Here is a 27,614-nt window from a genome sequence, read left to right as displayed (position 1 = left end):
TTAATTCATTCATGTTAAGAGTTATTAACCCATTCATATAAATGTGTACTTTTACTATTATTTACGACGTGCCACATCGGTGAGAGAGAGAGACCAATCTTTTGCAATTTGCTGATACCCTAATACCAAAAGGTAGAAAACCCCTGCTTTAATACTCCATAATCACATTCAACCATGAGAATGATTCCAATGATATTTACAGTAACTGTAAATACTTAAAAACTGACAGGTGAAATGCAAAAAAAATAATCCTGTTGCACCACTTAAAGCAACCGGCGTTCTAGAACTGTACTGTCACCATGTATTTTCCTTAAAAAAACAATGCAAAACTGAACTGCGCATAAAACTCGAACCTGCCATGTCTGGTCATGAACCCACAGTAAAGGTAATAGCCCTATTGTTAAGCAAGAGCCTAGGGAGCCAAACCCCTGGTCAACAAGTAGTGTGCACTGTTGCAGAAGGACCAACACACTTGAAAAATGAAGAATGTCCAGCAGAGAGCAGCAGGTGACCATAAATAAAATGAAAGCTTTTTTAATTTCTATTATTTCTCATGGTGCCAACTTTTGGCAGATTTTCATCAAATCTGGCATGCTGAGTCTGGAGCATTTACTCTATGTGTATAGCATATGTGGGGAATTTTAAAAATCTTTTTTTAATAATTTGATTGAAAAAACACCTTACCCCTAGTGTATGATTTACAGGAAATTTTGCATGGTAAATCAACAACTTCTTCTTGAGGTACTTGTATAACTCATGCTATTTGCTTTCTTTTTTGATGAGCACCATCGGCACTTTGACCCCTAATAATAATAATATTGATAAAATCTGACCGAAAACGATAGGATTCCAGCAATGCTGGTGCTTGGACCCTTAAAAAAATGATAAGATTAGATAAGAAAAAAGAATACCTATAGACATACAATAGACATACTATCACACCAAATCATTTTTTTTTCTGACTTTTCTTGAATTTTTGCCCTTATTTCTTGTGAAATACATCATACTTTCCCATCCTCTGACCTCTAAAAATCCTTCAGATTAACAGTGGAAAATCTTTTATTGTTGCATATGCAATTTTAGATTGCTGTACTGTAGCACATTCCAGAAAATCGGTTAAATAAATGTTCATGCTCTGTGCAACACAAACTAAGTTCAATTCACCTCTATCATATTGGGGTGGAGGTACATTTTTTAAAGACAGATATCTCAAAACCAGGACTAATAAAATCAAAACTATTTTTTATGAAAAGATACCACTAGATGGAAGAGAGAAAATAACTTGGGTTACTTGGGTGAACTGACCCTTTAAAGACTGCTGGTGGGATGGGCAGTAGAGGTTGGGTGGATTGGTAGGGATGTGGGAATTTAATACAGAGTATAATTTTTTGGTGACATTTAAAATATGAGCACTGACAAAATTTTAGCCTTTGGTCAGTGTAGCAGTCACATATGAACTTTGCTTCTGTACTGGTAAAACTAAAGACTGACATGATAAGGACATTAAGGTAGCTCCTGCATTTTACTTGATTTTGAGGCCATGTTTGTGGAGGAGCTCTGTGTCAAAATATTAGTAACTTTATCATTTCAGTTGATAATTTGCTCACATGATGCATAATTCTAAATAAATACAGTCATTGGACAAAATTATTGGCACCCCTGAATTTTAAGTACAGAATTTAGAATATCTGCAGAAATAAATGCAATTTAACCCATTTTGTATGATCAAAATATTTTAATAAAATGTCTAAGGTTACTGAACAAAAGAAAATAACACAAATTATACTTACAAAATAATATACAAACACAGAATGTACCCCAGACACAATTATTGACACCTTTCACTGATATTTGGTTGCAGAATCTTTAGCTTTAGACAGCCTCTAAACATTTCTTGTAGCCATCTTGACGCTTGCACCTGTCTGCTGGTAGTTTCTGCCACTCTTCCATTGCTGTGCATTCGAGCTCTTTTAAGTTTGCAGGAGTACTTTTTCCAATGGCAGATTTCAGCTCTCTCCAAAGGTTTTCAATAGGTTGTAGGTCAGGAATCATTGCTGGCCAGTTTAAAACAGTTCAGTTTTTCCTTTTCAACCATTCGTTTGTGCTGCTGGATGTGTGCCTTGGCTTGTTGTCCTGCTGAAAGACCCAAGACCTTTGCCTCGAACCTCGTGTTCTGGCACTGGGTAACACATTTCGCTCTAAAATGCCTTGGTAATCTTCTGATTTCATCATTCCTTTGATACATTCAATGCCTCTAGTACCAGAGGCAGCAAAGCAGCCCCACAACATGATAGAACCTCCGCGATGTTTTACTGTAGGTAGGGTGCTCTTTTCCTTATTGGCTTCATTTCATCCCCTATAAACAAACTGATGCACTGCATTTCCAAAGAGCTCTACTTTGGTTTCATCTGTCCATAGAACATTATCCAAGAAAGACTGTGGCGTATCTATTAAAGTTTTAGCAAACAGTAGTCTTGCCCATTTGTGCCTTTCTTTCAATAGTGGTGTCCTCCTTGGCCATCGCCCATGGAGCCCTACTTGGTTTAGTGTGTGGTGTATGGTGCAGGCTAAAACCACCAGTCCAGATTGCTCCAGGACAGCCTGAAGCTCTTTAGATGTCTTGCGTGGTATTTTTTCCACAATCCGCATCAACCTTTCCAGACTTTATGACGGTGAAACTTCTTGATAACATCAACTTCTTGAAACAGGGATTTCAAGATCTTTGCTGATGCCTTGTAGCCTTTGGAATTGTTCTGTTATTTGATTAATAGCATTTCTGAGGCTCTCATACAGCTATCGTTTCTTGAAACAATCGGCTCCTTTTTATGTAGTAAAACCATGATTCATTGATTAAGTCAGGTCATTTGAACGCTGGAAATTAAGCACAGGTGATTCTTTTTAAAATTTTGTTTGAGAAACTAAATTAAATTCATCAAAACGGTGCCAATAATTGTATCCAGCATACATTTTATGTCTATATTTTTATTTCATTATATGAAAGCATTTTTTTGTTGTAGTTCAGTAACTTTGTACATTTTATTAAATATTGTGAATATACAAAATTAGTTCATTTGCATTTATTTCCAAAGATATTCTTAATTCTGTACTTAAAATTCAAGGGCCAATAATTTTGACTATATGAGGCCTATCAATCTTCCACAAAATGAATAGCACACAGCAAACCTGGAGCCAAGTAGTATTTTATGGAATACCATTTTAGTCAGTATTAAATAAATAAATAAATATGCTTATGATGTAAATCCTGAAATAAATAAATAGGACAATAAATACATAAATAAATGTAAATGTAAATATATAAATGAGTCAATATAGTTCAATAAATAAATAATGATTTTTTTATTTCTTCTTTTATTTATTTCAGGGGACTTTTATTTCATAATGCCACATGTATTTCCCAGCTCTTTTTATTTCCCTCTGTTATATTCGAATGAATGGGGCGTGGTTATCTTACAGATTTAGACCAAAGCAAGAGCACCAGTTACCTACCGAGGCAGCTGGATTCAGGAGATCACATTGGCTGGAAACGCAGAAATAGTAAAAGCGCTTTGTTGCGGTTCTTGCTGTTTCCTACTGAGTGGTAAAGTGAAACTTTGTGGGACGACGCTTTGCACATTTTTCTTTTACACACTTTGGAGATGAAACTATTAAAAAGAAGCAGAGGAGGTGGAACCAGCCCCCAGGTTTTTAAAAGTAAACACACTCACCGCTGCGTAGAGTCATATAGGTGAGTTAACTTTAAGTTATGTAAGGCTGTGTGAATGTCTACATTTACAGTAGAAGTTAGTTAACCTAGTCATTAAAACCTCAGCTGTAATGGCTGCACTGACGTTGACATGTATTTCTATTTAATAAGCTCTGGTGTGGTCTTTATGTCCAAAAATGTGTATGTTACCAGCATAGTGTTTGTGGGTGCAGATTATATAGACCAAAGAAATGTGTTGATTAACTTTGACTGATTAATTTAATAAATGTACTTTGTCCCTGTTTGATAGATTTGGGCCCTCCATGGGTAAGCTGTACTACTAAAGGTACGTACTGTACGACTGCACCTGGATAACTTGGAGAGACCCAGGCTGCAAGTGTAATTTTGTCAGTAAGATCTTAGTTACTTTGGCTCTCTGGTCTAGTTTATTTGATTTGAAGTGAAACAATGACTGTGACTAAATCGTTGACTGGGATTTGAGCAGTTTGTTATCACATCCATACTTGATGAACACTGAATTAACTGCAGCCTCCTTTTTGAAATATTCTGCCAGTTTTAGGACATTGCAGGAAGATTACAATCTTAGACACACAGCCAGTGCAGCCTGAGAGTTTTTATGGCCCAGCAGTGAGATGGTCTTGACTGGCAAAGTCAGTCTGACCTCAGTGCAGCTGAGCAGGGGTGTCACTCACTAAAAATCAGACCAAAGGCAAAAGGTCAGTTTGCAGCTGAGGCCCGGCAGAGCATAACCAGGAGAAATACAGCACATCTTCCGATGTCTATGGATCATAGACTTCAGACAGACAACGATGAAAAGATTTCACCATAAATATTAGACATCATGACTAAAGTTTATCTTAACTGATCATATTTGGTCCACAAACATTGGAGAACTGTAGCTACAAGTAAAATCTAAACCTATAATCCTTACACTGTTCATCAATGGATGTAAACAGCCTCAAATTAAAGAGGAAAGATTAACCTCATAGTAACGGTTTATTTCAAAGCCAATGTGCTGAGCACAGATAAGTTACCACAAAACAAAGAAAGTTTAACTGTCAAAAATTGTTTTAGTTTTAGCAGTGTCTTGTACACTTCCCATGTTAAACCTTTGCTAATAAAAAGTTAGCATTATATGTGCAGCTTTATTTGGAATAGATAATATGTTAAGAGTTTTTAATTGAGTTTTACCTGAATGTTTTCAGGTTCCTTGCTCACACCACGAAACACACGCCCCCTACATCTCGTTCATCTGTCCCTGGCTGGCAAGATAAGACAGCAGCACTCAAGCCATAGAGGTATGTGGACTAAAAGTTTAATAAAACAAATTCACACCCAAGTTACCATCTTACCTAGACATTTGTTTTAAATCTTTAAAATTTTCTTTCACTGCAAAGGACCAGATCTTAGGGCTCTAGAGGCACCAGGGATGACTGCTGTGGGTGAACTCTCTCTCTCCTCGGACATGTGTTGGGGTTTCAACACGTGGCTGCTTTCTGAGTCCCTGATTATACCTACCAAGAGACAGCTGGCACCTGAATCTGGCTTTCACAGAGGAACATGGTTTGCTCATCAATGCAAAGGACTAAGACATAAACAATGCTAGGACTTTACATTCCAAGTTGTTACTGAAAAATAAACAATAAATGACTGTAGAATTTGTATCCATCATTGATGGCAGCAGTCCAGAGAGGTTCCATACAATTTAATACCAAATGTCTCAGAACAGTTTGACAAGATGTGTTATGTCAATACAAACAATTGTAAACAGGAAGTTAAAAAAAAAAATCCAAGGCACTTTGAGTCCTGATTATAATAAAAAGCCTTTAATTTTGTTTGTTTGTTTTTCCCCCTAGATTTAAACTCTTAATTTGCTGGATGATTAAAAGGGTTTGTGTACAGAGCACACATAGAATTTGTATAAGTAGCGCATACTGCTCTGCACAAATGTATTAATTCTTCATCATAAATTTGTTGGATTGTTTTATATTAATCAGTGATAAGGTACACAATGTGACCAAAGTGTGTCGGGAAGAAAATGTAACAACTCATAAATTTAAAATGAATTTTATTTATGTATTGTACCCACGCCTGCTATTGTTGGATACTAATGTCAGCCTTTTGAAAAGATTAAGGGGGCTATAAATAGCTGCTGATGTAAAGAAATAAGATGTTTTTTTTAAATCAAATAAAGGCTGTGTATGGATTGAACAGATGGAAATAAAAAGAGCTGGGAAATACATGTGGCATTATAAAATAAAAGTCCCCTGAAATAAATAAAAGAAGAAATAATAAATTATTTATTATTTATCAACTATATTGACTCATTTATATATTTATATTTACATTTATTTATTTCAGGATTTATTTCATAACCTTATTTATTTATTTAATCTTGACTAAAATGGCATTCCATAGTAATTAAGCATACATACTGTAAATTCAAAATACATTTTGAACTATAAGAAGCTGCCATGTGTACTCCCCTTTGTGCTCTGTTCCTGTTACTTTACGACAACAGAGAACATACACAATGCAGGTAATTTTTGCCCCAGAGACTCTGGCCTCTGCTCCATCTTTGTGTTTACATTATGAGTCATATTTCATATCATATGCCTTTAAAATAATCCCTGCACAAGAATTACCACACGCACTGCAGAACATATACATGTCTTCTGTCTGCGAAAGTAGGAGCGTCTCTCCAACGACGATCATTGGGGACGCGGCTCTCTGGTATGTTTCACCTCCGCATCGCCTACGTCGTTTAATTTCTCTACTGGGACATCAGTCCATCAGTTTAACTCGTCTTTTTAAACACACTTTAACACTCAAGCGCTGCAGTTTGATGTTTTCCACGAAATAATTATATCTGGCGGGAGCCTTCTAAATTAAACTGTTAGAATGATGCGGTTAAATTAATCGATATGGGCGGTCATATACTCACCCTCTGGAATGCAGTCCATTTATTCCAAGCAGTCGCTCTGTTACCCAGTTGTTATTATTCTGTAAGGTCGCCTACAATTTAAACATATTCGAACTCAGATTAGATTAGTCTGATTCTGTGCTGTGAACAGGACTGATGGTGTTTTCACGACTCTGCAGTAGCGTCCTATCGTCACTGCTTTTAAATGCTGAAAGATGCAGAATATGTGCTTCCGTTTACTTGGCTGCTGGATTCCTGGATCACTTCCCATTGGTCCATAGTAATTCAGCCGTTCAATGATGCTCGCTTAAACAAATCACCATACTTTCACATTTTAATTAGGCCTAGATATTGTCCATTTTTAAAATAATAATTTCTACATGTTTTATGGTTATCCACACTTTATAATTTCACGGTGGTCAAAACAGGTTAAAATATAATTTATTAGAAAATATCTGAGTTTAAATGACCATATAGCCTTGGGAACGTTCAGCCCCGACAAAACGTAGCAAAACATTTATTTAATCGGAAACGGTGGTGTGTTAAACGGCATATTGTGTTACGCATGCGCACTGTGTTTTATATAGGCGGGGTTTATATCGTCGCTGTTGATTGGGTAAAATCTAGAACACCTATGCAACTTTTTGGCTTTCCTTACACAATGCTTCACACCGTCTCGAGGAAACATGTTGTTCAACCCGGAAACCGTAGAAAAACGGTGCACACTGTCAGATTGAACGCGCCCTAGATTCATCATGCGTTAAACATATATCACCAGCAGATGGTGGTACTGCTAAATAAACCGTTAATTTTACAAACAGAGAAAGATGACTATTGTACTTTTTGTAGTCTTTGATTTCAGTTCAGTTCACTTTATTCCAGATTGCGCAGTAGCCTAAATAGTATCATACCTTACTTAAAAAACACACTTGTAAACACGTGATCCAAAAAATGAATGGAATAAAATTACTCTTCCACTTTTTTCATTTTCACTTCATTGTCACATTTCAAATTTCAAGCTAAAGTACCGGTTCGGCCATAAATAAATGACAGCTGAGATTAAACATTTCTCATTTCTTTGGGATCAGGGCACAAAAAACAAGAAAAATATGAGCTATAAAACAGGTAAACATCAAAAGTCTAAGGGTGCATCAAAAACTGACTGTAATAAAAGCTTTAAGTTTGAATTCAGATCAAATGCCCTGGATCCTGTGCAAAACGATAAAAATAACACCATTATTGTTATTACTCCTAAAAATGTGTGGTGACTTTAACTGTGTATGTTTGTGTTGAATGAGTGGGTACAAGTGTTGGTATACATATCATTAGTTCCTGAATTTTGGTTTTGCAAAACCAGATAAATAGTGGTGCATTTTTCTGTATGTAGGAAACATTCCTATAGGCTGTGCAGAAAAAGGCATCATCAGCAAGCTATGAATCTAGAGGCCTACAGTACTATTCAGGGTCACCACCCAAACACACTGCAAAGATTAGTCTGTGTGCTAGTAAACATCACAGATCAGACATGAGCAAAGATTGTAGAAATATGGTTATGGGTCGATGAATACATTTTTATGTGTAAATTTATCTCATAATATTGATGGTGATCGATCGCCTATGATGCTTTGTCTTTCATTGAGAACCCATCAGTGGATAGAACAGGCCTGTTTTCATCTAAATCTGAGAATCATCTTAATCCTTAAAACAAAGCGGTGCTTCACATTTGACAGCCCTGGCGTTGGTTTTAATATTAACAATTCAACGTATACATCAATTTATTCCAAAGAAGTATTTATTGTCTAAAAATACCCGCTGAACAGATGTTTGCTGTTGTTGCTGTGTGGTGAGGAGCACAGCCGTTACGTCACTGCCCGGGGTTTCCTAGTGAAGTGAACCCTACGGCGTCATGGCGGAGGCCGGTTGTCGGAAGACCCTGGATTGAAATGCCAGCTTTCTACAATCGCAGTTGAGCTACGAGCACTAGACTTTGCTTACATCTAAAACGGAAAACTGGACTTACCTGATTTTTGGAGGGAGAGGAAAACCAACAATTGCACCACTTTTACCGAACTGAGTCGTTCAGGGCTGCTCTCCCTAACTGGGAGATAGCTAGCTAGCTAGCTAGCTAGCGTAAGGTAGCGTTAGCTACCAGCAGCTGCTAGCTCACTAGTTAAATAAAAGAAGAAGGGACCTCTGAAGTGAAAAGGCGTGTATAGACAACTGTTTCAGTGGAGTTTCTCAGGTAACATAAAATAATATCAGGTAACATACAGCGTGGAGCTACTTATCCCCTAGTTCAGTGAGAAAGTAAGCTAACGTTGCATGTTGATATGGTAAAAGCCGCGAGAAGTGAGCGGCGAATTAAAACAAGATGGAAGAGCGTGAAGTTAGGTTAGCTAATTTGGGTTTGTGGGTTTAATAACGAATAGTAAATAAGTTTAGGACTCTGTTGTGATCCCCTATTTGCACAAGCATTTGCATAATTAAATATCATTGACTGTTAGCGAGTGTCGACTATATCTGGAAAGTGAACATTCCAGCGGTTACCTTCTCAGATGAACTAGGGCAAAGTTTTGTCATTTTGTTAGCTTCCGTGATAGCCTCGTGCTTCATAACGTTAGCTAATGCTACTTTCCTTGACAACCTGAGTAAACGCAGGATCCCTTTCCATGTTTATTGAACTCACGTTGACGTGAAATAAAAAATGGCACATTAGCGCTAACAAACAGTAATTGGTTATACTTAGTAGGCAGTGGCTAGAAAAGTGCCCAGTATTAATCAGCACATTGGTGTTAACACGATAATGCCGATTGTTTCGGAATTTTGTTGTCCGTTTGAATTTGAAGATAAAATACTGACTAGCACTGTGGCCGCGTCTGTATACAATACTGCTAACGTACCCCGCCAATAGCTAACATTGGCGTCATTAGCCGGTATTAGCTAGTTAGCAACAAGCTAAACTGTAGCAACAGTACGTCTAAATGGCACCCTGGCTCGACGACACGAAGGTTGGTATAAGGCCATTTAGTAGAGGTTTATAAGTTTTGTTGTTTTTTTTTGTTTTTTTTGACCGTGGCTAAGGTCTGTGGTTATTTAGTGTTTAGAATGCCCGCGGAGCTTTGTGTGAACGTGAAAACACGCTGCTGCTGCGCAGGCCAGATGGGCCTCTGCGCTGAGGGAACAAATGCAGTTAAGTTACATGTAGCGACAGCCATCCAACCAGGTCTGTCTATTTTGTTTTAACTATAGATATTCATTTAAATTGTTTTAGTGTGCATCAGAGACACTTAACCTCTCCCAGAACTAAGGCGCTGAGCATAAACACCTTTAGAAATTTTGACATTGAAAAAATTTCATGCGAAAGACTAATAACAGTTCCATAAGAACAGTTCATTGGTTGAACTTTGATACAGGGACTATACTGAGCTGCAGATGCATTTTACTTTATAAACATGCGTATTTGTACTTGCACTGTCTAATTTTTACTTGTTGTGGCAAATTTTAACAAGCACAGGGTGAAGGCACAGTCCTCACATTTCCCAGACCATAGTTCTAATGTTTTTAATGTGTATCTTCTCTCACAGGTTAACCACGTGGAACATAGTACTACAGGTTGTCAGGGGGAAGTCTATATTTTGGACTTCAATATGGCTGGACGCAGTGAAGATGAAAGTGTAAGCAACAGCAGTGGTGAATCAAGGTAAATTAATTTTTAATCTTTAACAAAACGACAGAGTATTTTTGATACTGATACTTCAAACTGTTGTTTTTTTTTTTTAAACTAATTTCAGATGATGCAGCCATAATTACATAGTAATAATAGTACCTGTATTTCTGACCCTTATTTTTACATGTTAGACAGGAAGAGAAGATATTTAGAGCACTTGTCTCCCATTTCTGTGTCTGGGAAACTGCCATCTCTAGTTTGTTTACACTGAAATGTGTCATTTATAAAGTTACAGACTAATGTCTAATGGTATGCCACTGTTGTTTGCACTGCACAGCAGTATATAATGCATTGAGGCAGAATTCTACAATTCTGGAAAGCTATAATGGCAGAAATAATTACCTTCAGATCTTAATATTTGCAAGTTGCAAGCTGTAGAATTTGCCCGGTACCAGGTAATCCAACTCAGATGTGCAGCTGCAAATATGTAATTGGCTAACATATTGCATTGCAAGATGACATTGGATTGCACTGTATTAAAAGTTGTGCAAGGATAAACTTATGTTGCAGGACATTCCCTTTTCTGTGATGCACTCACAACGCAGTTGTTTCATTGAAATTAATAATGGGGCTGTTTTTTTTAAACCTATGTTTTCATCGTCTAAGTATAAGCTGAAGGCATGCAACAATTTATGTGCTACTGTGTTTATCTGTGTACAAGGCCAGAATGGATGTAAATACAGGTTAATAAAGGCTGAACACCGACTTTTTTATTTTTGAAAAACATGTTTCTTCTTGGTAAAGAGCTGAGTAGAAAAGGGTATTGTTTTTTATACTAGGGGTTTTATTGGCAATGGTATAAAAATGTTTTGAATGAGTCCAATACCCAAAACCGATTTGATTTGTAATCTATTAATTACTAATGCACAAATATGTGCTTCCTGTTTTTCTCTTAACATGTCACAGTAATTCTGAGGATGAATCTGGTTCTGGATCAGGCTCCGCATCGGGGTCCGGTTCAGGCTCCAGTTCCAGCTCCTCCAGCAGCAGCAGCCAATCAGGAAGCAGTGACTCAGGAAGTGGCTCAGAGTCTGGCAGCCAGTCAGACTCTGACACAGAGAAATCCAAGGAGAAGATGGAACCGCCAAATAAGTCAAACATCGACGGAGCTGAGGTGAAGAAACATGATTTCAAAGATGGGTTGTTATTTGTTACTCCTGCTGGATGTGGAGAAAGTGAAATTATTAGACAAGAAATATTTGAACATTATGTGTTCACTGTAAAGCTGCTTTCATATAATCAGCATCAAAGTGCTGAACACTGCGTGAAAATATTTGTAAAAATAGACTCAGCATTTCTTCGCATCTCTGCAGCATCATTGCATCTAATGCAGGGGACTGCTTAAAAAAACCCTGTTGCAATAGAGTTCACATGGTTTGACCTAGTATGACACATTTTCATGGTAGTGGCTCACAGTTCTTTTGGGGTGTTTAACACCCCAACTAGTCAGCTCTTGTGATGTGAAAGCTTGTAAACCTCACATTTTTGCTAACCTTCCACCACATATTGATTTCAGTTCTGGAAGTCCAACCCAAGTATCCTAGCTGTGCAAAGGTCTGCTATGCTCAGGAAACAGCAGCTTCAGCAGCAGCAGCAACAGCAGCAACAACAGCAGAGACAGAGCTCCTCAAATAGTGGATCCGATGAGGTTTGTTTCAAACTGATCTGATCCCCAATACGTATTTTCTGTGCGTTTTAACTGGGAACTAATCAGCACCATTTGGAGATGTGAATAGTGTACTCAAAATGTAACATCTGTAATTGGAGGTGCACAATACATTGATTGCTTATTCATGACCATTCTGTCTGATGATAAACTTTTCTAGGACTCGTCAAGTAGTGATGAATCTGACTCATCAAGTGGATCCAAAAGGAGAAGAAATTCAGCTTCCTCTGACTCTGGATCAGGTTCTGGATCTGGAAGTGGTTCTGGATCAGACTCATCAGCAGAGGACAACAGTGACGAAACGGCATCAGACTATGAGCCTGGTCACAAAATAAAAAGCAGAAAACCTCCAACTAAGTATGTGGAAAGCTTTCCTTTTAGCTGTTGCCTGGGTACAGGGTTACATTATTGTCCAGTTGTTTCCTTTTGTAGTGGTAACTGGCATCAGTTGTTTAGGTATTGATCATAAAACCTATGATCTTTAAAGAACTACAGAGTGGCTTGAGTTTAACTTGGCACATACATTATTTCTTCACCTCTTCTCATGTCTCAGGATGAATTTTCGGAATGGGAAGAAAAGCAGCACCCAGAGGAAGAAAGCCAAGAAGTGCTCTTCTTCAGAGGATGAGGACGATAACTACAAGAAAGTAGCGTCTGCGGGACCAAGGCGGCAGGCTACAGTGAACATCAGCTACAAGGAGGATGAGGAACTGAAGACGGACTCAGATGATGTGGTGGAAGTTCTCGGTGAAGATGTCCCACAGCCTGAGGAAGATGAGTTTGAAACACTGGAGAGAGTGATGGATAGCAGGATAGGAAGAAAAAAAGGTAAGGGACAAAGCGCTAAGATTGATGATGCCTTCCACTCTGAATTAACTGGGGTTATAGACAGAAATTTTATCAGGTATGGATTTTCAGGATTATCATCACATTTTGAGTGGTGTCAGGGAAAAATGTTTTTAGGGGAAGTCATGAGATACTAGGGAGACTTACTTCTGTGTGACAGAAACAGCTTGAAATTCCTGTTGCTCTGCACTGTTCACCATTCAATCCAAACAATTTTTAGCCCAGTTCTAAGTATATATAAATAAATGTTACAGTGTATTCCTTAACTTCTTTCCTACAGCAACGGGAAGTGCAACTACTGTATATGCTGTAGAAGCAGACGGGGACCCCAATTCCAACTTCAATCCCAACAAAGAGGCTGGTGAGATCCAGTATTTGATAAAGTGGAAGAACTGGGCCCATATCCACAACACCTGGGAGACAGAGGAGACACTCAAGTTGCAGAACGTCAAAGGCATGAAGAAACTGGACAATTTCAAGAAGAAGGAACAGGAAAAAAAGAAATGGTGAAAGCTTGGTTAATAAAGCCAGTGCTTCTTGCTTAATTAAACTTTCACAGTCGTACACACTGACAGTGAGAGCTGTCCTGTCTTCTACTGACCACTGAGCAGCAGGAAAGACCACTAGGACAAATGTAATGTCAAACACATGATAGACGAAAGCAGTCAAAATCTCAGTGGCCGTCCTCCCTGGTGATTTCAATGACCATGCCATGCTAAACCCATAGCCAAACTTAAACATTTCTATCCTAATGCATACACACAAATAAAAGAACTAAAACATAAAAAAAAAAACAAAAAAAAACAAATGTCACCATCTCTAACTATGTCCTACCTTTTCTTGACCTAAACATACCTACCTAAACAATCAGTAACAGTGTATCAAAATAGCCATGTGCACATAAAAACAAATGTCATCCATTGGAACCTGCATTCAGTATGACTGGTAGTGTAAGCCACTGGTATAACTTGCATGCTACAAGAACCCATTTAACCTCTTTGAATCTCTAAAACAGCCCTCAGCTACCCTCAGCACCATGTAACTGATGACAATTTTAAGTACCTTAATTGGTGTAATATTTTAATCACATTTGTCCCCTTAAAAAATAGATTCCTTATTTATTTTATTGGGCTCTTGCATTGGTATAGAGACATAAAAAGGTTACCGTTTTGCCATGGATACAGGTATTCAAATTGGTCATCTTCTGGTCACAAGCCAAACTTTTATTTGGTATCCTCTGAAAAAAATGTTGGTTTGGCCCAGATAAGAAATGGAATACAGGTTATTGCTTACTTTCTAATGCTTTTTTACCTCTCCCCAGGTTAAAGGCAGCTTCACCAGAGGATATAGAATATTTCAATTGTCAGGAAGAATTGATGGATGACCTGCACTCTCAGTACCAGTTAGTAGAGCGAATCATAGGTGCGCTTTCTACTGTGTATTGCTCGTTGTTTGTATGAAGCGGTTTACTGTGAATACATTTGAAGCCACTGGATTTGTGTAACTAAATATGTCTCTGAATTCTATTGAGCAGGTCATTCAAACCAGAAGTCAGCAGCTGGTTACCCAGACTACCTGTGCAAGTGGCAGGGCTTACCATACTCAGAGTGCAGCTGGGAAGATGGCGCTCTGATTGCAAAAAAGTTCCAGAAATGCATCGATGACTACATGAGCAGAAACCAGTCCAAGACCATTCCATTCAGAGACTGCAAGGTAATGTACTGGCATGTCTCTATTGGCAGTGGCAGTATGTTGGTAATGTATTACACCTTGGTAGAGTAGTAGAGTTTTGACTTTAGTCTAGCTTGGTGTGATCTCTTCTGTGTCATTTTCCAATCTGAAATATACTGATCGTGAGTTTTGAACAAAGATGAGCTGCTGTTCTTTCCTGTAGGTGCTGAAACAGAGACCTAGGTTTGTACCTATGAAGAAGCAGCCAGCTTACATAGGAGGTGATGGACTGGAGCTCAGAGACTACCAGCTAGACAGTTTGAACTGGATGGCCCACTCCTGGTGCAAGTATGACTCAAGAAATCTTGAAAGTGGCAATCTCATAGATTTCAGTCCTGGTTGATTTGGCGACATTTGTAGTTTCTGTTGGTAACAGCAAATATGGTTTAATACTACAGGTTACAGAAGAGATGCTTCATAACTCAGAAGTGTGCAGCAGGCACACAATCTGAACTTTTGATGTTGCTCTCTTCTGCTTTGTCATCATTCATAGAGGCAACAGTTGCATCCTTGCTGATGAGATGGGTTTAGGGAAGACCATCCAGACCATCTGCTTCCTCAACTACATGTTCAATGAGCACCAACTGTATGGGCCCTTCTTGCTGGTTGTGCCTCTCTCTACACTAACCTCTTGGCAGAGAGAAATCCAGCTCTGGGCCCCTCAGATGAATGTTGTGGTCTACCTGGGAGACATCAGCAGCAGGAACATGGTATGGTGTTTCAGGCACCTGTTACATACACTCAGTAGGGGGAGTTGCTGTGCACCACGTCATATCTTAGAAATAATCCCTTTTTACAACTATATCGATACAATTTCATATTCCCCTTTTCCTGCTATTGATGGTTAAGATGACTGGATGCAAGCATGAAGACTGCAAGATTTCTGATGTTTTCCTTCCTCCTGTGTTTGCGTTTAATAGATCAGGACACACGAGTGGATGCATGTCCATAGCAAGAGACTGAAATTTAACATCCTTCTCACAACTTATGAGATTCTTCTCAAAGACAAGGTCAGCCACTACTTCTCTTTATTATGGAACATGGTCTTACTGTTGTCGCTTGATCTCCTTAATTTATGACATCTATTAAATGGTAAAGGTCAGTTCTAAAGCTGTACAGTATGATGTTAGCACATACCATTACTGTAATAATGTGTGTCCCCAGTCATTTTTGGGCAGTGTCAACTGGGCCTTCATTGGTGTGGATGAGGCGCACCGACTAAAGAATGATGACTCCCTCCTCTACAAGACCATGATTGACTTCAGGTCCAATCACAGGCTTCTGATCACAGGGACACCACTGCAGAACTCCCTGAAAGAGCTCTGGTCACTGCTGCACTTCATTATGCCCGAAAAGTAGGCCATATCAATTGTTATGCTCGTAGACTAACTTAGTGGTTAAAGTTCTCTCGTTGCTGTAGAAGTATAATTAATATGTTCAGTACTCCTTGATAATCCCATGTATGTCAGTTGTGGTTACAGGTGCAACAAAGGACACTTGTCATCACAGCAAACAGGGATGTGCAACAGACTTTAAAATTTTACCAGAAGGAATCAGTAAAAGTGGCCCCCCTTTTTTTTTTTTTTAAATGTATGAAGACTTTTGTGGGAGGTGTGTGAAGTCTGATAAATTCCCTCAAGTAATGTTATGAGTCAGCGTTTGTTGGGGCTGAAGACTACAAGTTTGAAGGGGGGGGGCTAGCGGCTAAAGGCTACACTAGCTACCACGAGCATAACACACCCAAATCTCTGACCAAACTGTTTGTGGATGAGTTGTGGGTAATGTAGGCATCATGTTTTGACAAGAAAGTAGAATGCTTGGAATAAAAAGACTTTTTTTTTTTTTTTTTTTTCAAGCATTTCGTTTGATTACTGGATAGTTCTAACCCTTCAAGCCTCAATTACTTAAATAAACTAATCTGACAAAAGATTTGGACATAAACTTGGACATATGCAATGTGGCAGGTCGCGAGTAACCACTTTTATTTTAAGGGGTTAAAGCTAAAAGGTTTGCCTTTTTCACACAAAGATTAATGGGAAATGGCAGTAAGGTACCAGAATGTTGGCAAAATAGGAGAGCAACATTATTTTTACCATAGCGAAGTACTTCCAAAGTGTCAGCAACCCAGTGAGAACAAAGGAGAAGCTGGGTATTTTTTTTCCTGCTCAAAATAAATTCCCAGTTTCTTTATTTTTTTTGTGCGTTTAAAAGATCCTGATATTTGGTGGTATAACGATATGAAACACAACATGATACAAACAAACCTATGAGAAACTTTGTACAAAGTTATAATGATTGAATTCAACCAATTTTGGCATGTTTTGCTTCTAAGGAGAAACAAATAAGGAATTTTCTCTTTGTTTGTTTGTGTCTTTTACCATGAGTTGACTGTATTACTACACCCCCACTGTGTTTTATACGTCTTGTTTCTCAAGGTTTCACTCTTGGGAGCTGTTTGAGGAGGACCATGGTAAAGGAAGGGACTCAGGCTATACTAGTCTGCACAAAGAACTGGAACCTTTTCTACTGCGCAGAGTCAAGAAGGATGTGGAGAAATCCCTTCCTGCCAAAGTGGAGCAGATCCTCCGAGTTGAGATGAGCGCTATCCAGAAACAGTATTACAAGTAAGAGTTGGACACTAACTTGTAATCAAAGAAAGCGTGTAGTTATTTTATTTGTTGTCATTATGCATGTTTAAGTTATCCACACACATTACTGCTTGCCTGACTGGCAAAAAACTTTGAAACATAACTATTTTTATTATGAAGACATGAACATCTGATTATTTTTGTCTAGTATGTTTAGGCTGGGCATGTTTAGGCTGTGTTCAGACCAACAATAGCACCCCAAGAAAATACTGCAAATGACTGTGGTTTAGACATATTGCTGGAAACCCAGTTTCAAGCATGTTTGGGTGCAGCTCTCGTTGCACCAACAAAAGCGTTATTGAAATAAAGAAGTTTTTTTAAGTGGGGATATTGTGAATGTGAACAGAGCCCGAATTCTCCTATGATACTCAAAAATCCTTGGAAGAGCCCTGCAAATTTTTCTGTGAGTCACTTGATCTGTGTTCATCTCATGCTTGCGTGATGAAGAGAAGTCATTCATTATGGAAGAGGATTATATATATAATAAAGTTGTGTGCGTCTGTGTGTCTTCTGTTTGTGATTAGATGGATCCTGACCAGGAACTACAAGGCTCTGAGTAAAGGTACCAAAGGCAGCACATCAGGTTTCCTGAACATAATGATGGAGCTGAAGAAGTGTTGTAACCACTGTTACCTTATCAAGCCACCAGAGGACAACGAGTTCCTCAACAAAGCTGAAGCCCTACAGGTCTGTTCATTTTATGTTATTATGTTGCAACATCAGGGTTTCTGTTAGTCCTGACAGTGGTGTGTGTCTGTGTGTGTGATTTTTATTTATTTATTCATTTTATTTATTTCAGAGTTCTGCTTATCAAAAATATGAGTTGGTTTCAATTTTCCATTTCTGATCCTTTTGGAGTTCACCTAGTATGTATACATCATATCCTGGCTTTGAGAAAATCTGAATCAGAAAAACGTAATTGATCCCTGCAGGGAAATTGCTTTGTTACAACTGCTCAACACACAGTTAGGAAAGATGAAGTAAAAAGTATAAAAGTTAAAAACAACTAGGAAATGGTAATCATGATAAATACACAGGGAATGAATAGAAAAATGTACAAATGCAAATTAATTTGTTAAGTGTTCTGTGATGGAAGTCCCCAGAGATCATGAAGAAGCATGAGGGTGCAGAGTCTGGAGTCTTGCGGCAACAGATGAAAAAAGCAGACCAGAACTCTCTCTACTAACATGTTTAGAGAGGGCACATCTTAAATAAGTTCAAATTAAACAAGTATGATAAAATAAGAAAGATAGAAAAGTTGGAAAATAAGAAAATGAGCAGGAGCGACTGCAACCGACTGCATGCACCTCGGCGAATGTGCACGACAAAAACCACAAAAATCAGGTTTACAGGGATATGAATTACTATGTTTCATGTTACTGTAATATGTCAAATGATAGTGAAAACCAGAATAAGATTCAAAACTGGGAAATTGGTGTTCATGTGAATGTAGTCAGTAAGGAAGAAAGGAGGTTGTGAAGAAAACTGTCAAGTGAATTTAAAGGACAATATAACACAGACGAGATAATCTGATGAGGTCCAATGGGTGAAACATATCCAGGTGGTGATTATCAAACCAACTTCTGGCGTTTGACCAGCAGTGCTGCTTTCTCTTTTTTGTTGTGTGGTGTTTTTCCTCACACATATCCAGCTGACTATGTCTGATTGAGCAGTTTGCCTTGACTTTTGCCAACTTGAAAAAAATCTCACTGTAACATTTCCTCTCGGTATCAATTTATTTACAAAAAGAAGGGTTAAGCAAATACCTCATTAAATATGTGGCCATTGCTGTTTCATGTAGTGTAGCTTGTTTTCCCTGAATTTCTTTTGGCGTCAGTGGGTTGGTCTTCATTCAAGTGGTGTGTTCTTCTGTTACATTTTTATTAAAACTTCAGTAACTGATTTTTAATCCACTTTGGGGTAGTAGAAACAACTTGTGAACACATCGACGTATCATCACTTTTAAAGTTGATATGATGAAGCAATACACGAATTTGTTTGCAAACAGTTGCTTATTTTCACATCTAGCACTGATGGAGCAACATTATCATTAATTTATAGTTGTGTTTATGGCTACCTGGCTCATGCCAATTTTTTCTCTGTTTTGTGGTCTCTACCAACTTCCGAGGGTAATATCTGGCTCTTTAGCAGCTACATGCTACACTATGTTTACCAGCCAGTCACTAATTATGTCTGTCTGCTGTTTAGAGCTGAACAGGTAATGCACAATGGGTGTTTAGAGCTATTTCACTAGAAATAGCTGTGTGCTGCAGACCAAAATTGACTCTTTAAGAGCGGTGAGAGTAAACCAAAGCAGTAAAGTTACAGCTCACAAAGCTAAACAATGAGCTGAAACTCACTATACATTCAGTGGAGCTGCAGGTTAAGGTGAATATAAATTGTAGGCTCATCACAATGAGCGACCCCTTTCACACTCCCACATTGTTTACACATGAATCCTTAAAATGTCTTAACCACCACCTGTTCTTGCGATTTTTCCCTGGAAGTAATCAAATAATTGACGGAAGATCCTAAGCTAAAGACAGTCCCAGGGGTCTTTAGGGGTGAAGCGAAATCTTTTATATTTGTTTGAATCTGGATGATAACGTCCATGCCAGTTTGTGACGCATAATCTAAATGGCCAATGTGCAACACATGTTGACTGAGAGGAGACTTTTTAAACTGGTGACAGCTTCACAGTTTAAAAATGAAAGGTGAATAAAAAATATGTCCAGAACTGCTGATGCCAGTGTTAATAACTACATAAGTTGTTCTGAACCGACATAAAGAGATGAAGACAAGTTGTATTCAGGCAGCGAAAGGGGAGTGTTCTGTAGTTATATGCATGTATGAGAGAGGGCGCGTAGTACGGTCTTTCTTGATGATCCATTTGATATTTGCAACCTTATTTGGGACCTTGTAATGTGAGAAACTTTGTTTTCAATTTTACAGCAGATATTGCTTTAAAGTTCTCTCGGTCTGTGAGATGCAGTCTGGTTGTTTGGATGTAATTTTTTTGTGCAATCTAATCTTGGATTGTGCTTTTATTTCTATAAAGTGTGTGCTTTTATGCTATTTGAGACAGTCAACAAAGTGTGAAATTAGCATTTTAAACATTTTATACACTTGTATGCAAACATTTGAACACCCCTGGATAAATGACATATTTTGAAGATTTTTGAAGTGAAAAGAATACAACCCCTGCAGCAAACAGTCATAAAAAATGAAATCTAATAATCGACTGTTAGTTTTTATTTCATGAACTTAGAAAAAAATTACAACTGTTTGGGCATGCTTTTACTGATAAAACACACCTCCTTAACACCTCCATTAACTTGTTAGGCCTTAACTGTCCCACTAGTAATGGCAAGGCAGGTCAAGTATCTTCATTTGGAACTGTCAGCTGATGACAGTTCCAGAGCTTATAAATTCTTCAAATCTTGTGGTAACACTCAACAACCATGGGCTCGTCTTGAGGTAACAGGTGGCCACAAAACCGATTGTGAGTCAATTGTTTGAAAGGTACTGTATAAAAATGGCTGTAATTCCTAAACGGTTAATAGTGTTTTGTTAACACCAACTGAAATGGGGGAAATGATGCGTTCATTGTTTATTAACTTTCCAGAAATGTATTTCACAAACTACTTGGCAACTTATCAAGAACTTACGTACTTACAAGACACTGCTTTACTCTGCACCGACGTCTGCTCAGCTGTGATGCTACTCTGCTACATGTGTCTCAGACAGTGCTCAGTATATTGTAAACAATAGTTAGAGCGCACTCTGCTGGACAAACTATGTGATCACTCCATTCCTTAATTACCCCAAGCATCTTTTTTGGCATTTTGTTCAGTCTTTTTTAAAGGTTTTCATATCAGAAATATACACGCTGAAACTATATGTCTGTGATAGACCAATATCGGCCAATAAAACTGGCCAACCAACATATCAGTCAAGCTCTAATATTTCTAATACTCCAGCACACATGCATTTTTACCTGAAAGTTTACTTGGTCTTCCACATCTTGTCTTGACTTCCAACTGTCCTCTTAACTGCCATTTCTTAATGACATTTTGGAGGGTGGAAATTTCAAGGTGGAAACGCGTTATCTTTTTTATAGCCTCCGACTGCTTTGTAGGCATCAGATCCTCAGTCAGTTGCTTCGAGGAGCCCATGGTTGTTGAGTGTTACCACAAGATTTGAAGAATTTAAAAGCTCTGGAACTCATCAGCTGACAGTTCCTAATGACAATACTTGACCCGCCTTGCAAATTACTAGTGGGTCAGTTAAGGTCTAAAGAGTTAATGAAGGTGTTAAGGAGGAGTGTTTTATCAGTAGAAGCATTCACAAACTGTTTTTATTTTTTTCTACTTTTAAGTTTATGAATTTACTCCATCAAATCCACTTTGTTTATATCCCCTTTATAGAGTCAGGGCTCCATAACAGAATGGAAAGCTAGCAGACCATGAGGAGATATTCGCTGAATCTGACAAAGAGTATATTAGAATCGTCTACCTTACCTTTAACAATTTGGAGTGTGTGTTTGCTGCAGGGGTTGTATTTACTTATTTTCACCTCAAAAATCAACAAAATTTGTAATTTGACCAGGGGAGCCCAAACCTTTGCATACAGCTGTACTCTGATGATTCAATCTAGGCAAAGTGACATGAAGACAAACCAGTTAGGTAATGTCGGAGTCATATATGTTGTTGCAGTGTGCAGTTGTCTATTCATTTGGTAGCAGCATGTACCACATGGGGACCTAGATTTGGAGGAACATGAACAGACTGTATGCAAGCAAAGCTAAATTACCAAAACAGTTCAATGTACAGCCGTACACTGCCTTAGAAATCACTGACAAGTGGGGGTTGTCTTTAGTGATTTTTAAGGTTATATCATAAGTAACTCTGAAATAAAAGAAATAAAAAATACTGTGGGCTGGTTATTTTGTTGAAATAGAACTGTATTTGTTGGCCTTTTTCTTGACTCAGTGTCAGGCTTATTTAGACTCTTGTGCTTAGTCTTACACTGGGGTGGTTCTGACAGCCCTACCAATATTTATGTATGTCAGGGCTGTGCAGTACTATTGTACTGCTAATTGTTTTATTGTTTTTATAAATTTCTGTTGTTTAAATTAAGGATTTCAAGTAAATTGTAATTAAATGCTACCAAAATTAGTTATGTAACACTTACGCTTTTTTTGTTAAGGTCTTTAAAAAGCATTAATATCGTTATTGTTATTCATAATTCATATCAAAAAGTGTGCAGACACCCTGTTAAAAAAAATTGTATCTGCTAAGGGGGGCCTGACAGAAATAATTAACCTAGTGGGTGTACTTAGTTCCAGAGGCATACCAAATGAACACAGTTGAGCATATATTTATTTCATTACATTACTTGGAGAAGCTAGTAGACCAATAACTTTTAGCCCCTCTTTTCCTCTTACAGCAACTGATCCGCAGCAGTGGGAAGCTGGTTCTGTTGGACAAACTTTTGGTGCGTTTGAAGGAGCGAGGCCACAGAGTTCTCATCTTCTCCCAGATGGTACGGATGCTGGATATCCTGGCTGAATACCTGAGGAGCCGACAGTTCCTCTTTCAGGTAGCTACACATTGTTCTCACATGACCATCAGACATACTGTACATACACTCACCAAGCATTTTATTAGGAACACCATACTAATACTACGTAGTTCTTCCATTTGCTCTCAAAACAGCCTCTATTCTTCGTAGCATGGATTCCACAAGATGTTGGAAACATTCCTTTGAGATTCTGGTCCATGTTGACATGATTGCATCACATAATTTTCTGCAGATTTGTCAGCTGCACATTCATGCTGCTGATCTCCTGTTCTACCACATCCCAAAGGTGGTGTACTGGATTCAGATCTGGTGACTGGGGAAGCCACTCAAGTTCACTGAACTCACTGTCATGTTTATGACACCAGTTTGAGACGACTTCTGCTGTGTGACATGGTGAATTATCATGTTGGAAGCAGCCATTAGAAAATGTTAAACTGTGGCCATAACAGGATACACATGGTCAGCAACAATACTCAGATGGGCTGTAGCATTCAAACCATGATTGGCTGGTCTTAAAGGGCCCAAAATGTGTCAAGTAAACATTCTCCACACCATTACAACACCACCATCAGCCTGGACTGTTAACACAAGGCAAGTTGGGTCCACTGATTCTGGCTGTTGATGTCAAATTCTGACCATACCCTCAGTGTGCTTCAGCAGAAATCCAGATTCATCAGACCAGGCTATGGTTTTCCAGTTTTGGTGAGCCTGTGCCCACTGCAGCCTGAGATTTCTGTCTGCCTTTCTTGGCTGACAGGAGTGGAACCTGACGTGGTCTTCTGCTTTTGTAGGCCATCCCCTTCAAGGTTGGATGTGTTGTGCATTCTGATATGCTTTTCTGCTCACCAGTTGTAAAGACTCGTTGTCTGAGTTACTGTAGCCTTTCTGTCAGATCGAACCAGTCTGGCCATTCTCCTCTGACCTCTGACAAGGTCCTTCCATAACCGCTTACTGGATGTTTTCTGTTTTTCACACCATTCTGAGTAAACTCCAGAGACAGGAGATCAGCAGTTTCAGAAATACTCAAACCAGCCCTTCTGGTACCAACAGTCATGTCACAGTCAAAGTCACTGAGATCAAATTTTTCCCCCATTCTGATCTTTGCTGTGAACATTAACTGAAGCTTCTGACCTGTATCTGCATTGCACTACTGCAACGGCTGATTGGAAAATTGCATGAATAAGCAGGTGAAGGTGTTTCTAATAAAGTGCTCAGTGTGTGTATTTATAAAGATATGCTCCACAGCACTCCCAGAATTTCATTCCAGTTAACTAGAGAAGATGAACGGCCAAATATGCATACAGGGGGTACAGAATGTATTCAGACCTCTTACTTTATTGGGTTATAGGTTTAATTTTAAATGGATAAAATTGCCATTTTTGCCCATCGGTCTACACTCAGTAACCCATAATGGCAAATTAAAAACATGTTTTTAGAAATGCAAATTTATTAAAAATCAAAAACTGAAATCTTGTGATTTACAAAAGTATTCAGACCCTTTGCTGTGACACTTCAGACTGTGGTCAGGTGAATCTTCTTTGCTTGAATTGTTGTAGAGATCTTCCTAGAACCTTCCCTTGAGATGGGTTGCCAGGCCTTTACTGCAGCCACCTTCAGTTGCTAAGTAGGCTCAGTTAGGTCTGTGTGTGTGTGTGTGTGTGTGTGTGTGTGTGTGTGTGTGTGTGTGTGTGTGTGTGTGAGCTATGAAGTCCAAGGAACTCTCTGCATACCACCGTGATAAAATGTGGCTGAATAGTTCAGAGCAAGGGTATAAAACAATTTCTAAAGCTTTGAGTGGTCCCAGGAACACAGTGGCCTCACTAACTGTGAAATGGAAGTTTGGAGCCACCAGGACTCTTCCTAGAAATGGACGTCCAGCCAAACTGAATAACCAGGCAAGAACGGTCTTCGTCAGTGACCAAGAACCCAACAGTCACCCTAACAGAGCTTCAGGAGTCCTCTGCAGAAATGGGAGAATGTATCAGAAGGACGACTATCTCAGCAGCACTCCACCAATCAGGCCTTTATGGTAGAGTGACTGGAAGGAAGATACTTTGAGTAAAAAGCATATGACAGTCTGGTTGCAGTTTAAAGGACTCTTAGAGCATGAGGAAAAATAATCATCAAAACAGTTATAATTAAATATACAACACAAAGTGCGCAAAAAGTGAAGGGGTCTGAATACTTTTGAAGCTGCCATATGCCTGTTAGAAATTTCTGAATTTGAAATGTTGTACATTTGTGTAGAGATTAGATGGCTCGATCAAAGGGGAGATGAGGAAGCAGGCGTTGGACCATTTTAATGCTGAGGGGTCAGAGGTAAGTTCTGTGCTCTAGATACAGTAAATGCAGTTTGTGGTTAATTTGAATAAACCAGGTGCGTTACATATAGTCAACCTCCACTCGTGTACACAGGATTTCTGCTTCTTGTTATCAACACGTGCGGGTGGTCTGGGTATCAATCTGGCATCGGCTGACACGGTAGTCATCTTTGACTCAGACTGGAACCCCCAGAATGATCTGCAGGCTCAGGCCAGAGCCCACAGGATCGGACAGAAAAGACAGGTAAGCAGCAACTGTCATAAACCTCAATCCACTAGTTCTTTGTATGCTATAATGTATTTTGCCACAGGTATCGAAGCTGTCACCAAAATTATGCTTCATGGAGTTGGCAGTCAGCAACATCACGCGGGCTGCGGTTACAGGAAGATGTAGCTAATTCACCATAAAGACCTTAGAAGAGTTGGCCAGTGGAACACTGAAATAGTGAAGCAGTGACAGGCAGTTTAATGTTGATATTAACAAACACCTTGGCTCCACTAGGAGTGGCTGAGAAAACTGAAATTGTTACCAGTAGTGTTGCCTCATTACTGATGGAGTTAAACGTTTGGTCAAGATTACAGAAAAAAAGGTGGTGACAACAGCAATAAGCCTAACCCTACAGTAGATGGTTATCCAGTCGTGGAAGAAATCCTTAGATCCTTCACGTTACTAAAAGGAACCATACCACAATTGAAAATACTGTATTTCTTCATTATATTGTAGTGGAGTAGAAGTTTAAAGTAGCAAAAAAAAAAAAGAATAAAGTAGAATACAAGTACCCTTAAGTACAGGACTTGAACAAATTCTGGCAATGTTATAACCTTTCTAGCCCCAATCAGGTCATCCCTAGTAGATACAAATTACCCACCTTTCCCAAATGCACTGTCAGAACGTGTTTAAATGCTGCTCTGTTGATGTACACAGTATACTTTATATCTCACTGTTTGATTTTGGACTGGCAGGTGAATATCTACCGTCTGGTGACAAAGGGCTCAGTGGAGGAGGACATCATTGAGAGGGCGAAGAAGAAAATGGTGCTGGACCACCTCGTCATTCAGAGGATGGATACCACAGGGAAAACTGTCCTCCATACTGGTGCTGCTCCCTCAAGGCAAGCAACACATATGGCATTATGCTGCTTTATTAACTTCCCTCCCCTCCCCTCTTTGTCTATGTCCCTCTTAACCTAAAATTCCTGTGCCTGTCAACCACCTTGTTATTGACAGGGTTACTAAGACGAGTGCAGCTTTTCTCCTTCCCCCAAAAAATCAAATCAAGAGATTTCATCTGTAGTGTTTGTATTCCTCTCGAAGATTGTTGCAACATTTTGTTGTTATCTCACTTGAATGTATTTTATTGCATATAGTTCAGCACCTTTCAATAAGGAGGAGCTCTCTGCTATCCTGAAGTTTGGTGCTGAGGAGCTTTTCAAAGAGCCAGAGGGTGAGGAGCAGGAGCCTCAGGTATTTAGTTTTTATAATGCATTATATGTACATAATTACACTTTTTTCTGAAATATTTTGAGGTGGCATGTCATGGCCTGTTCTGCTCTGTAGGAAATGGACATTGACGAGATCCTCAAAAGAGCGGAGACCAGGGAGAATGACCCTGGACCCTCCACAGTGGGAGAAGAACTGCTGTCTCAGTTCAAGGTTAAAAAAATAGTTTGTTTCAGATACTGATTGAACAACATCCAAAAATGTTATTCTCTCTGTTGTTCAGCAAATTAAAATTTACAGTTGTTTGTTGGCCTGGCCTATGCAGGTAGCCAACTTCTCCATGATGGAGGATGAGGAAATAGACATCGACTCTGAGCGTAGTCACCGGAGTTGGGATGACATTATTCCTGAGGAGCAGAGGAGGAGGATGGAGGAGGAGGAGAGACAGAAGGAACTGGAGGAAATCTACATGCTGCCACGCATGAGGAATTGTGCCAAACAGGTACACAAGCTGTCATCCCAAATATAATTAGGACTCATAATTTAGGTTTTTAGTTTAATAAAAAATGTTCAGTGTAATTTCTGTGCTATTCAGTGGTAATGCAGGTTTTGGGTTCTTAATGAACCTCTAAGCGATTTATCTGGTTCTGTGTTAACAGATAAGCTTTACCGCTGTTGAGGGCCGACAGAGCAGGAACAGGAGATACTCTGGGTCTGATAGTGACTCCCCCTCAGACCGAAAGAGGCCAAAGAAACGAGGACGGCCTCGGACCATTCCACGAGAAAATATCAAGGGTTTCAATGATGCTGAGATCCGGAGGTGATATTAACAACCGATTTCTCACTGCAGCTATTTATCTACTACTCCTAACATATTCCTGTTGACATCTCTGTGAACTACTTACAGGTTTGTCAAGAGTTACAAAAAATTTGGAGGACCATTGGAAAGGTAAGCTGCATCAGATTTACTTACTGTTTTTATTAACAACAACATGCCAAATAGTC

The 27,614-nt window shown here is 38.9% G+C and overlaps 2 protein-coding genes across 4 annotated transcripts in view; one reads left to right on the top strand and one right to left on the bottom strand.

The window, feature by feature from the left end:
- syk (spleen tyrosine kinase) overlaps positions 1-6,951 on the bottom strand; it is a 73,229-nt gene extending 66,278 nt beyond the window's left edge. The window contains exon 1 of the mRNA XM_040157014.1: positions 6,669-6,951. The gene's annotated coding sequence lies outside the window, so the exon portion shown is untranslated. The remainder of the gene's footprint in view (positions 1-6,668) is intronic.
- Positions 6,952-8,493: 1,542 nt separating this feature from the next.
- The window catches only part of chd1 (chromodomain helicase DNA binding protein 1), a 29,571-nt gene continuing 10,450 nt past the window's right edge, over positions 8,494-27,614 (top strand). Inside the window, exons 1-24 of one of the 3 annotated variants that reach the window (XM_040157020.1) lie at positions 8,494-8,889; positions 10,232-10,347; positions 11,281-11,488; positions 11,891-12,022; positions 12,201-12,397; positions 12,594-12,868; positions 13,167-13,392; positions 14,208-14,308; positions 14,421-14,599; positions 14,781-14,905; positions 15,111-15,327; positions 15,538-15,627; positions 15,782-15,972; positions 17,053-17,241; positions 17,790-17,952; positions 22,714-22,866; positions 25,096-25,167; positions 25,264-25,413; positions 26,133-26,281; positions 26,537-26,633; positions 26,727-26,822; positions 26,935-27,111; positions 27,269-27,429; positions 27,517-27,558. In XM_040157020.1, coding sequence (XP_040012954.1) covers positions 10,295-10,347; positions 11,281-11,488; positions 11,891-12,022; positions 12,201-12,397; positions 12,594-12,868; positions 13,167-13,392; positions 14,208-14,308; positions 14,421-14,599; positions 14,781-14,905; positions 15,111-15,327; positions 15,538-15,627; positions 15,782-15,972; positions 17,053-17,241; positions 17,790-17,952; positions 22,714-22,866; positions 25,096-25,167; positions 25,264-25,413; positions 26,133-26,281; positions 26,537-26,633; positions 26,727-26,822; positions 26,935-27,111; positions 27,269-27,429; positions 27,517-27,558 — 3,443 coding nt within the window. In that variant the 5' untranslated portion in view covers positions 8,494-8,889; positions 10,232-10,294. Of the gene's footprint in view, positions 8,890-9,053; positions 9,656-10,231; positions 10,348-11,280; positions 11,489-11,890; positions 12,023-12,200; positions 12,398-12,593; positions 12,869-13,166; positions 13,393-14,207; positions 14,309-14,420; positions 14,600-14,780; positions 14,906-15,110; positions 15,328-15,537; positions 15,628-15,781; positions 15,973-17,052; positions 17,242-17,789; positions 17,953-22,713; positions 22,867-25,095; positions 25,168-25,263; positions 25,414-26,132; positions 26,282-26,536; positions 26,634-26,726; positions 26,823-26,934; positions 27,112-27,268; positions 27,430-27,516; positions 27,559-27,614 lie in introns of those variants that run through there. The other 2 variants (XM_040157021.1, XM_040157019.1) reach the window with 2 other exon arrangements.

This window comes from Xiphias gladius, chromosome 20, assembly GCF_016859285.1.
Source record: "Xiphias gladius isolate SHS-SW01 ecotype Sanya breed wild chromosome 20, ASM1685928v1, whole genome shotgun sequence".
NCBI classification, from domain to species: Eukaryota; Metazoa; Chordata; class Actinopteri; order Istiophoriformes; family Xiphiidae; genus Xiphias; species Xiphias gladius.
This window is presented reverse-complemented; position numbering and strand designations above follow the sequence as displayed.